An 11,549-nucleotide genomic window follows, 5' to 3' on the forward strand; every position below is an offset into this window, starting at 1 on the left:
ATCTATGACAACCCCAAATCAAAGTGTTTCAAGAAATGACATCCGCCTCCTTCATAGTCAAAAACACTCCGAAAAGCATATTCCAACGAACCAATCTTTCCAAACATGGCAATCAACGAATTCCCAAGTAGCAAATTCGACAAATCCAGACCTTTCCTAATTATAAAGACAACAGACTTTTAATTTAGCTATCTAGAAAACCCAGTCGACCAAGACCATCCTAGATTTACCATTGACAATAAAAACCTCTTCACGACAAAACAGAAAGAGAAAATGCAATTTCATTATTTCTATATAATCATGATTAAATCCATATATGTATACACACATCAATTCAACACTGAAATTCAGAAACCACCACGACTACTTCAGAAACCATGAAATTTTTATAGACCACACTACTAGAAAAGGCCTCATAGAATACAGAATTTTTTCTGTATCTTTTGCTTTAAATAATACGAATAAGGGTATCTAAAACTCATTAGGTACGGTGCAGCCACGGAATGAAAATGAGTATTCTCTATAGCAGGTTCCACTAACCAAAAGTCACGCTTAGGACTTCAGTATCTCTTTTTTTTTCTATTTTATTATTTTGCGTTAATTTTTTTTTCACTCCTCATTTGTACTTTTTTTTTAATGTTTTTATTTTTTTATTTGTATATTTATCAAAATATAAAATATTTTTTATTATCTATATATTTTCATTTATACAGTATTAATTTTTATTTCTTTTTTCTTTCTTTCGAAGTCAATTATTTCTTTTTTACTTAATATTATTATTATTTTTTTAAGTCAATTATTTCTTTTTTACTTAATTATGGTCATATTCAACTGCCCGATTCCGGCGACAAAATCCTCTCTTTTTCCGGCAATTCTTTCTTTCTCCATTTATGTTTGCATCTCTCTTTCTCTTTTTCCAGCCATTTTCTTGCTCAACTATCCACCCATTGTCATGGCCTATAGAAAAAGATCAAAATGAGAAAGAAGTCGACCAACTCATAAGGTCACAAAGTATGAAATAGAAAAGAAAGTAGGAAATCATAATCACAAAGAAGCCAATCAACCATGGATGACCACACATGCCGATTTGATGCTGCTAAAGCTCAGTCTAATCTGTAGAAAATAATTCGGTCAAGATCAATTAGGAGTATTGCTTATATCTCAAAAGAATCAAGATTGGATTTAAATGGTTCTAATACCTGGTGATGAAGAAGATTGCAGCAAATTAGACTTTCCAATTCAACTTCAAGAGTAATCACAGATAGCTCATTGAGTGCTTGAGAGAAGAACCCTAATTGTAGAGAGAAAATTCGTGCAAAAGAAAGAGATTAAATAACCCAATATCCTTATCTCGAGTTGAGAAACCAAAAACCCACTATCCTTATCTAGAGTAAGAAACCTAAAACAATTATACATCTCTCTCTTCTTCTTTTTTTCATTTATACAGAAAATATCTTTGATAAATATTTCTTATATATATATATATATATATATATATATATATATATATATATATATATATATGATTGCATGAGATGCGGCTCATTCTTTCATATATCTTTCTATGGCCCACATATACAACATAACTGAATTGATTTTTAGGAGGCAATTGCCCAGAATTCATCAGACCTAAAAATTAATCTGTAGTTGCTCCTCTCCATGAAGCCAGGAAACTTTCGTACCAAACTTATCAGGGAAAACTAACTATTATTTGAAATTCTTAAAAGAGGGGAACACCATCCGTTGATTGAAACCATTTCGAAGTAAACAATATATGCCCTGCTTTTAAAGTGTATAAGGGCCAACCAAAGGACTTACACGATCAAAAATGTCTCTGATATATATCTTTTGGATTTAGATAGAATATATTTATCTTCTTTTTTTTTGGTCAAATAAAATATATTTACCTATTTAAAGTAAATAACAGCATAATAAATATGTTTCTAATAAAAAAATGTATATTAGATAAAAATATTGATACGGATTTCAGTGGGAGAAATTGAAAGTCACCGTTATAATAACAGTGTGCAAACAAAACATACAGATAAGGGTGTGGTCTATTAATTTTATATATTTTTATTTCATTTACTATTATCTTTTCTTAGATACATACTGATATTTAGTATCTAATAAGTCCCAATATTTTGATTTGTTACGGTTACGTGTATCCATTAGACAAATGAAACAGAAAATAACAAAGGGTGTCATTTGCTCTGTCAAATGATACTGTTACAAAAGTGTGTCTAATAAGGGGGTGGCTAGTAGCCAATTTTCTAGTAGTGCCAGTTGGGAAATTAAAGATTCACTTTTGAAGAACCTCAACAATCAATTATCAGGAAATTGAGATAGCTTACCTGAGTATTGGAAGTATTCACCAACAATCAATTACTTGATTTCTTCACGGCTTCTTCCTCCGTTCCAAAGAAGAAGAGACGAAACAGTCGGAGATTGGAGAGGTCGAACACCGGCCTTGAATCGATTATTGATTCTTCACCGAAGATGGTGATAGTGGCTTCTCGAAGATGGAAAGAATCAACCACTTTCCTTATATATCACAATCAATGGCAACGTGTAAATCGGCAAACGATGAGTGCAAGGTTGTAATTCTAAAGGTCATTCACTCATTCCCTCAAATTTGAACTATTCTATCTGAAGTAAACAACGTTACTTACATTAAGCTTTTGGTCAACTGCAAATTCACTATGCTTTCATCTTCTTCCAAATGCAATCATCATCTTCTTCTAGTTGCAATCATTTGTTTCATATGCATTGGGTCCACATTTAGATCGATTGAAACTGATAGAACTTCACATATATTTTCAAATATTTATTTTAGTGACCACTTTCAAATATTTATAAGTGTACAAAAATATTTGTTTTTTGTATTTCAAGTAAAAAACTATAGTAACAAAATTATTCATACTTCCATCAATATATAATACAATATATGTTCAAATGTCTAAACCTTGCAAAACATCTTTGTACACTATATTTTTGGTATATTTGTTTGGTATATCATTGCTATTGTTTATCAAAATTTTTAAACCATTTATTGATGTAACTCTTGAAAGCGCAACATAAAACTGTCCGTGAGTAAAAACGGGTTTAGGCAAATATATACTGACTTGATTTAATGATTGACGTTGGTTTTTATTAATTGTCATAGCATAACATGGTCTAACTGGAAATTGACGTCTTTGAAAAATAAATGGCCATTTATTTTTAGTTGCTGTAAGAACAATTCTAGGTATAAATTTTTTTTTACCTGTATTATTTCCTGTTAATATTTTAGCCTCTATTAATCGATCAAATAAATTTGTCACTATCAATCTTGTACCATTACATAAACCAGATACTTGATTTAAATTTCTTAACAACATGATTGACATTCCGATTTTTAATGTCAATTTATGGGATGGTAATCTGGTGAATTCAAGTTTATTCAAAAATTCTATGGGATACAAAAGATCAATATTTTCATTGCTTTTAGAATTTGATGAAATAGTGTTTGAACTAAGATAAGTTGTTACGTTACCTGGTAATAGATTTATAGCATAATCATTTATATCACGTACTACAGTATTTCGTGGTGTTATTATTGCTCGTTCTTTTAAATAATCAAATTTATTGTAATTTGTGTTAAAATTTGAATAAGTTGTCAAAAAAATTGCTTCTATTGGATTTGTATAAGAACAAATAAGTATATCATTTGGAATTTCAATCCAAGATGTATCTCTATCATTTTCATAATTAATTGAATGTATTTTACCCTCTCCGATTTGTAATAACCAGTTTGCAAAATCTGAAATATTTTCTTTATCTTGATCAGTAAGATTTGGTCTTGATAATCTCATATTTTCTGTTAAATGAAATATTTTAAATGATTGCCACAAATATGAGTGGTTTAATGAGGCTTCAATTATTTGCTCTTTAGTTTCTCTTGATATAACAGGTAAAATTTGTCTAAAATCGCCTCCCAATAAAATAGGTTTACCGCCAAATGGTTTATCAGCTTGTGTATTGTTTGTATCAGATAGAATATCACGTAAAGATTTATCTAATGCTTCAAAACAATATTTGTGGCACATTGGAGCTTCGTTCCAAACAATTAATTCTGTTTTATAATTTAATTTTGCAAGGTGAGTACCTTGTTTTATTGGACATATTGACAAATTATTTACTGTAAGAGATATTTTAAATCTAGAATGTGCAGTTCTACCATTTGGAAGTAATATTGAAGCGATTCCAGATGAAGCAACAACCAAAACAATTTTTCCTTCGGATCTTAATTTGCTTATTATTGCATGCCATAAAAAAGTTTTGCCAGTTCCTCCATGACCATGAACAAAAAAAGTATTGCTTGTTTTTTCTTCAATTGCTTTGATCACTTCATTGTAGACAATTTTTTGACATGTATTCAATTGAGCGACCATATTTGCATGCTGATGTTTTAATTCAAAACAATTATAATCTAACTCTTCTCTTAATAATCTATTATCTAATTGTAACATTCTATTTGTATCAGGCATTGGTAGTTGATGATCTTTTAAAGAAGTTGATGATAGATTGAATATTTGTTCTAGTTCAAATAGCAGCCTATTTTTTAATTCTGGGTCAGGTAACATTAAATTTGGATTTCCAATTTCATTTCTAGCTCTATGTAAGATATCATCAGACATACTTATCCAATATAAATCGAATATCATTTGAGGATTTGCAACATCACATAATAAGATTATTGTAACAAAAAGTTGTCGTATTTCAGAAGCTGTTGCTACGTATGAGGAATCTATTAATACTTCAATCCATTCTTTATCATCACCCAATAAACCTAAAGATTGACATGCTTCTTGATAAGAAGAGTGTACAATACCATTAATTATTTTTATTGAATCAAAATTTCGACAACCTTTTTGAACATTTAATAACAATCTCATAAAATATAATTCACCTGATGCAGGAGGTATATATCTTAGTCGACCAATAGTTTGATATTGTTTTCTTGGTGCCCAATTTTTTTGTCATTATGCCAAACAAATTTAGTTGGAAATTCTGTGTAAGTTAATTGACGTGCTTTAGGATAAGTTTCATTTGCTTTAAACCATCCAGTAAACATAGTATATTCTGTACCTCTATATTTGATAACTGATTCAAGAGATTCAAACTCGTTAAAAATAATATTTTGTTCTGAAGGTAGGTGAATCTTTAAATGTTGAACAACAGGATGTCGATGATGAATTGGATATTCAAATAATCTCCATACAGATTCATGAGGAGTTAAATAACGACAATTAAGATAAGTTTGAATTTCATCATTGAATAAAATTCGAGCTCGATCTGGTCCTTTATTGATATATTTAAATAAATATTTAATTAACATAGGTTGAGAGCATGATTCAACATTAATATGAGCATTATACTTTAATAATAAATTTGAATTATAAGGCACAACAAAATTATTACCAATATGTATACCGTTTTTAATCACAAATTTTCTATGGTCATCATGACGTCTGTAAGTTGGAGGTGAATTTACTTCACACATAGTATTTGTATTATATGGTTTTGGAAAAAATTTGGAACATTTTCCATCTCGCATGCAAGGAGATTTCGAGTTTATTTGTCCGCAAGGCCCATGAATCATAAATTGACTAGCGATTTCAAAAAATTCTGGATTCGTATTCTTGTCTGGCAATTCTGCTAAGATAATAGAATCTATATCAGTTGCTGTATAACATTTGTAATTTCTTTTCAACCAAAATAACATATGGGCATGAGGGAGTCCTCTTTTTTGAAATTCTATTGTGCAAACATTTGCTTCAATTTGTCCAAAAGGTTCTCCAGATTTGATATAAGCAATCATACTTTGCAATTTTATTTTAAAAATTCGTGAAATTATATCAGGTCTATCTTCAGCTTTACAGTTGGGATTTTTTTTCAAAATATCTTAATATTTCCACCCACTTCACATTGCAGGTAAAAGTTATGAATAAATCAGGATTGTCATATTGTCTATAGATTGCCATAGCATCTTGATAATTATTAATCATATTTCTAGGGCTTCCAGTATGAGAGCTTGGCAAAATAATTTTTTGTCCTAACTCATGACCTTTATTAATTCAAGCTAAAACTGCAGTACAAATGTCTTTGCAAATTTCACTTCTAATATTTTTTTGATTTCTTCTAATCCAATCTAAACGATCTTCCTCAACAGTTGCGTAAGAATCTACTAAATATTGTTGAAATAATCGTCCACTCTGCAATAAAGTATTTGCTTCATAATTTCTATCTTGAATTTGATAAGCAATATAACTTCGCATTGACATCTTTTCTCTTTTTTGTTTATGATTTGTTCCAATTTGTTCCATCCGTAAATTTGGTGTATATCCGTCTTCACCATATGGAAAAAGAATTGGATACTGTAGTGACATATATTTTGGATGTATTTTAGAAACTCGTCGTAAAGATCCATCATTTGATTCAATGATTATATCTTTGTTTGAGTTGTGTTCCCCAATGTCACCAACAATTAAACCACCAATATCTTCGCTAATTGGTTTCTCATATTGTTTACCATCAGTAGATTGACAATTAAGTATATCCATACTAAACGAAGGCAAAGATCGATTGATTTTCAAATTTATCTCTCATTGTGCGAAATTCTTTTACTAATTCATTAATTTCATCAAACATTTTAATAAGTCCTTCAACAATTTCTAGCTTAATATTTTGATTAATATGAGTAGGATCAATAGCATTAATACGATTTGAAATCTCATTTTTTGTATCGTATGTATATAATTGAGCATATTTAGGAGATTCACCTTCAGAAGGTAATATGGAACCCATTAAATGATGTACTTGACCACTAATTTTGAATATGTAAGGACCTGATCCAACATTTATTTTTCGATCAATTGTTGCTCCCATTGACGTAAAAGAAAACATTGAATTATAAACTCTGATATTTTCTTTAAAAACTTTGCTTTCTAATAATGTTTTCAAAAAATTAGGAGTTGGTCTAGGTTGCGGAAGCTTTACTTGTCCTTTTTTACAACAATTTGTATATATCAATTGTGCATTTGCAGACGATTGTTTTATCGCTTCTCCAATCTAGAAATATGCACCGCAACAATCACATTTGTAAGTATTATCTTCTGAATCTTCATATTTGACAATCAATCCTGTCAACATAATTTTTTTTTTTGCTTTGTCAAATGATTGCCGAAATTAGTAATTATTAAAACATAATAAATAAAGTTAAAAAAATAACCTTGTTTAGTTATTTGATACGATGCTTGACCAATTGAATGTGAACATTCACCTGTTGTTCAAAATAAATCAAATTATTCATTAGCAAAACAATTATACAACTATTATATAAAAATAGTAATATTTTTAGTTTCAGGAATTTTTACAAATTAAAAAAAAAAGGTACTATTATCAAGAAGAACAATTCAATATAATCCTAGTTAATTAACCATTGTAGTTGTATTGTCAGTACTTGAGCTTCGATGAGTAAATAGAGTCTCATTTACAATCATGCTAGGATCTCCTTGATCATAGTCAAATGTATTGACGTTCTCATCATTGCTCTGCAAACTCTGGTTTTGTTCTATGATCACAGGCTGAGAAGCTGTAAATATAATTTCAGCAACATTGTCAACTATTTTTAAATCTATAAGTAGAAAACATATTTCACAAAAATTAGTCATTTGTATCAATATTATAAAGCTGATAACATACACTTACCCCCTTTCAATCTTTTCGATCTTCTTTGACAATCTGTGTTTAAATCAGAAACAACAGCAAAACTTTTATCATTAATCAATAATAAAAAAAACTGAAAATACTCATATTCTATAAAACAAAATGATGAGAAAACTTTCTGAACAATACACTTGCTACACAAAAGCAACCAAACAGCAAGCATACATGTTATAAGAAGAAGATACAATAACCTTAACTGAGTTACAACAGTTTTTCAGTCTTATTGATCAAGAACAGAATGTGACTGAAAAAAATAAAAAAATAAAAAGCAAAATGAAAATATAATTTTTATGCGCATCAAAGCAAAATCATAATAAAGAGTAAAGAAGCTACTGTTTTCATACAATGAAACGGATATTAAAGAAATGAATAACCTTTTTTCCATGAAACAGATATTGATTGCATTTTACCAAATTACAGTTATATGTTAAAAACTAATTGGCTCTCAACAACATAGATCCCAAGTTTCTGTTATTCTGTACAGAAAATCGATAGCTTAAGTAGAAACTCTATATAATTAGAACCAAAAGAGGCAGATCATTCTGATAATAAGATTTGTTCAACAGGAGCAAAATGAGACATCACCTATAGAACTAACTTAAAAATCTGAAAATAAAGTACAATAGAGCAGTTAGTTTTCTCAACTTTATTTCCATTTTATATTCCTATTAAAAAAAAAACAAAACTCAATGTACAAAACATAATCAATTAACCAAACATAATGCACCATGAAATGCAATGTAAGTAATTAATTTGACACCTCAAGAGAAAGCAGCAAGAATCAAAAGGTAATGACAACTGTGCAATTGAAATGCAAAATAAACCAAACTTACTAATGCTCTCATGACTAAAATTTACTTTATAATAAATTAATAATACAACAAAACTAAAATTTCTTATCAATACACTTTTACTTACCCTGTCTTCGCTTTATAGATATAATTTCACAATCAGTGTCCATATGAGAAACAGCAGTGAAAGCTTGATCATTAGGTATTTTCTCTGTCTGTTCCCGAGCATACTGACGTTCTGCATCATCATCTCATAAAACTCTCCTCATTTTTGTTTTTCCACTCTTTGCTGCCATTACTGCATTCAAATGACCCACAGTTTTAGTACAATGAAACACAAACTGAACAAATAAATAATGTTTAAAGATAATTTACAAAATGACAAACAAACATTGACGCTTTTTTCAAATTACATACTTGAACTGAAACCACTTGAAAAATTAAACGCCAAACTGTTCGTAGAGTCTACATAAGAAAACAACAGTAGTCAGAAAATTCAATATTACCACAGTTATTCAATATTATCCAATAAACTTTAGATTTTCTACCTGAATAACAATAGTAGACTGAGGCAGTATTGATTAATAGACAAACAAACAGTGGCAAAAAAATGACAGCAACACTTTTTTGCATAGAACCTGCAAAAGAGGAACAAATAAAACTTATAAAATTAATCTAAACACAAAGTTTATATAGCAAGAACAAAAAGGGGGGGCAAAAAAAAAAAAAATTATGCATAGTTCTGTACGTAATGATCAATTCATGAAAACCAACTATTGCAAATTTTACACCTATTAAGAAGCCACGTCTTTAATCTCTAGCAACTTCCCATAAAACCCTTCAGCTGTGAATCAAATTATATGCAAGACCTCAAAACCAATATTTCTTCTCCTTACTGACATATGCATCACAACACAAATTTTATTTCAAAACTACAAAATCAACTCAAGGCATAAAAAGCTATATCATCTTAATATTAGAAAAAAACCAATACCAAATAGGAACAATCTGCAAACAATCAAATCATTACTTGCAGATTGCTAAATAGATATATATACACAACATAACACAAATATATAGAAACTCATTCCATAGAACACATCCATACAAATATATAGATACTAATTCAAACGCAACCCAAATTACTTTGACCTACATGGTAATATACAAAATAGACCAAATTTAGAAACACAAAACTCAATCAAAACCATGATTTTAAACAACTCATACAAACTAAACAACAATTTCAAACAGTTCCTAATAGTAGAAAGGCACATTAATAAATCAATACCAGAAAAGAAGGGAAAAAAATTATAATTGAAAAAATGAAATTTTGTGCTCCAATAATCAAACAATTCCTAATAGAATCCCAAGTAGAAAGGCAGCACAAAAAAGGGAAGAGCCTCTTATCACATGGCAAGGCTCTGAGTGGCACTACCATCAATAATAGCGGCCATGATACAATAGTCCAACTGAATTCACTATCTCAAAGGAGGGCAGAACCGTCTTTTCTAGCCCCAGGCACTGTTCCGCACTGTTGCCTTATGAACAGTGAACTCATCTTTAGTATATAGTAAATTAGGTATTGGAATTGAAGTCAAGTTGACTTTGTAATTGCAGTGTATATAACTAGGCAATTCTGAATCTTGGATCTCATACTTGCACAAAGCTTGCAGCTTCTGCTATTTGACTTCATAGTTCATATACAACTTCAAGCTTGTGTTGGTGACATACTAATGGGGAAGTTGTGCTGTTCGGGAGACGATGATGAAGGCGGTCTTAACCTCACGGCTGTGCTTGTGATGATTGTCATAGCTCTTGTTGTTATGACTGTATTTTCCCCTCAGCCGCGACGTGGAGGAGTTGTTGCTATATATCGCTGCTATTGATCCAGGCATTTTTCTTTAAACATCAACACCGTTGCCCTATTATTTCATACTTTAGTATTTTTTTTTTTTTTTGTTTGAATTTGATGTAAATCATGTAATATGTTCAATTTACAAGGTCTCGGAGTTGTGATGTTTTTTTTCTTATGTAATAAGAGACTCTTATAAGAAATTGTTTTCAAGTGCATTCTGAAGTTTCTTTCCTTACTATCCAACATTCCAACCCCTTCACCGATCTCAGTAAATTTTGGTTTTCTTAGTGAACAAATGGATTGGCAAACTAGGAGAACCAATCGTAAACCGAAAACATACAAGTAATGTCATGTGATATTATTCCATAATAAGTGGTTTCAATGGTTCTTCATGAATCTGAGATGTTAATTGCTGGAAAAGAGAGGGGGTGCAAAAGACAAAAGATCTGTTGAGGGTGCCCTTTCCAAGTTTCCATGGGATTAGTATATCTTAAATCTCAGTTGATCCTGTGGGAACCAAGAAGTTTGCCCCTCAAGTTTGAACTTTCTTGGTCTTCAAAAACTTGCTTCAACTAATAATTGTATTGTAATTTTCTTAGTTGACAGGCAGAACTTAGCTTTCAAAAGCATGACAAGTCTGGATGCTCAATTTGTTATTAGGAAAAGCGAAAAACATATCTCTAGTCTCATAAGTCATTCATTGTTCCTGGTCTTCTCTACATGATAATGACACCTAACAGAAAGGACATGACATTAAGAGTCAGTATTCAAGACCAATATAATAAGTACCAACTAACCCACATGCTTAATAGTTCCCACTTGAACACCAGAGACCAGAGATGGTGGACTATTCGAATTGGATATACCAATCCATGAACTCGCTTTCTTTTAGTACTGATGAGGATAAAAAGTCCAGAAAACCGACTGACTACACTAGCATAAGCAGCCATAATTTCTAAAACTTAAATATGAGAGCCATAATCTCTAAAACTTGCTTCTATACATATGGCCAGCAAGAGAATCAGTACGTTAAGCAATTGTGCTCACAAAATACTTGGTCCATGCTACAACTTCAAAATATATCCATCAGAAGCTTGCAAGAATTCAGAAAACAATAAGAGGGAGGCCTA

General features: G+C 30.5%; 1 protein-coding gene across 2 annotated transcripts; it reads right to left on the reverse strand.

Moving 5' to 3' along the window:
* Positions 1 to 6,074: 6,074 nt before the first annotated feature.
* LOC112196675 lies at positions 6,075 to 9,134 on the reverse strand. 2 transcript variants are annotated; one of them, XM_040518142.1, is made up of 5 exons: positions 8,689 to 9,134; positions 7,753 to 7,785; positions 7,505 to 7,636; positions 7,274 to 7,324; positions 6,075 to 7,184 (listed from the first exon to the last, which is right to left on the reverse strand). In XM_040518142.1, exons 1-5 carry the CDS (start codon positions 8,729 to 8,731, stop codon positions 7,114 to 7,116), a joined length of 330 nt encoding a protein of 109 aa, XP_040374076.1. In that variant the 5' UTR covers positions 8,732 to 9,134; the 3' UTR covers positions 6,075 to 7,113. The 2 variants fall into 2 exon arrangements, with proteins under 2 accessions (XP_040374076.1, XP_024192847.1); XM_024337079.2 differs by having other exon boundaries at positions 7,481 to 7,636; positions 8,689 to 8,885.
* Between the last annotated feature and the right edge of the window lie 2,415 nt (positions 9,135 to 11,549).

This window comes from Rosa chinensis, chromosome 4 (assembly GCF_002994745.2).
Source record: "Rosa chinensis cultivar Old Blush chromosome 4, RchiOBHm-V2, whole genome shotgun sequence".
Classification (NCBI taxonomy): Eukaryota; Viridiplantae; Streptophyta; class Magnoliopsida; order Rosales; family Rosaceae; genus Rosa; species Rosa chinensis.

Excerpts from the sequence above, each read along its gene's own strand:
- LOC112196675 (XM_024337079.2), bottom strand. The coding sequence starts at position 8,731 with ATGGACACTGATTGTGAAATTATATCTATAAAGCGAAGACAGG. Across the intron at positions 7,637-7,752 it reads ATCGAAAAGATTGAAAGGGG|CTTCTCAGCCTGTGATCATA; the intron begins GTAAGTGTATGT and ends TTATATTTACAG. Across the intron at positions 7,185-7,273 it reads GTATCAAATAACTAAACAAG|GATTGATTGTCAAATATGAA; the intron begins GTTATTTTTTTA and ends TTATGTTGACAG.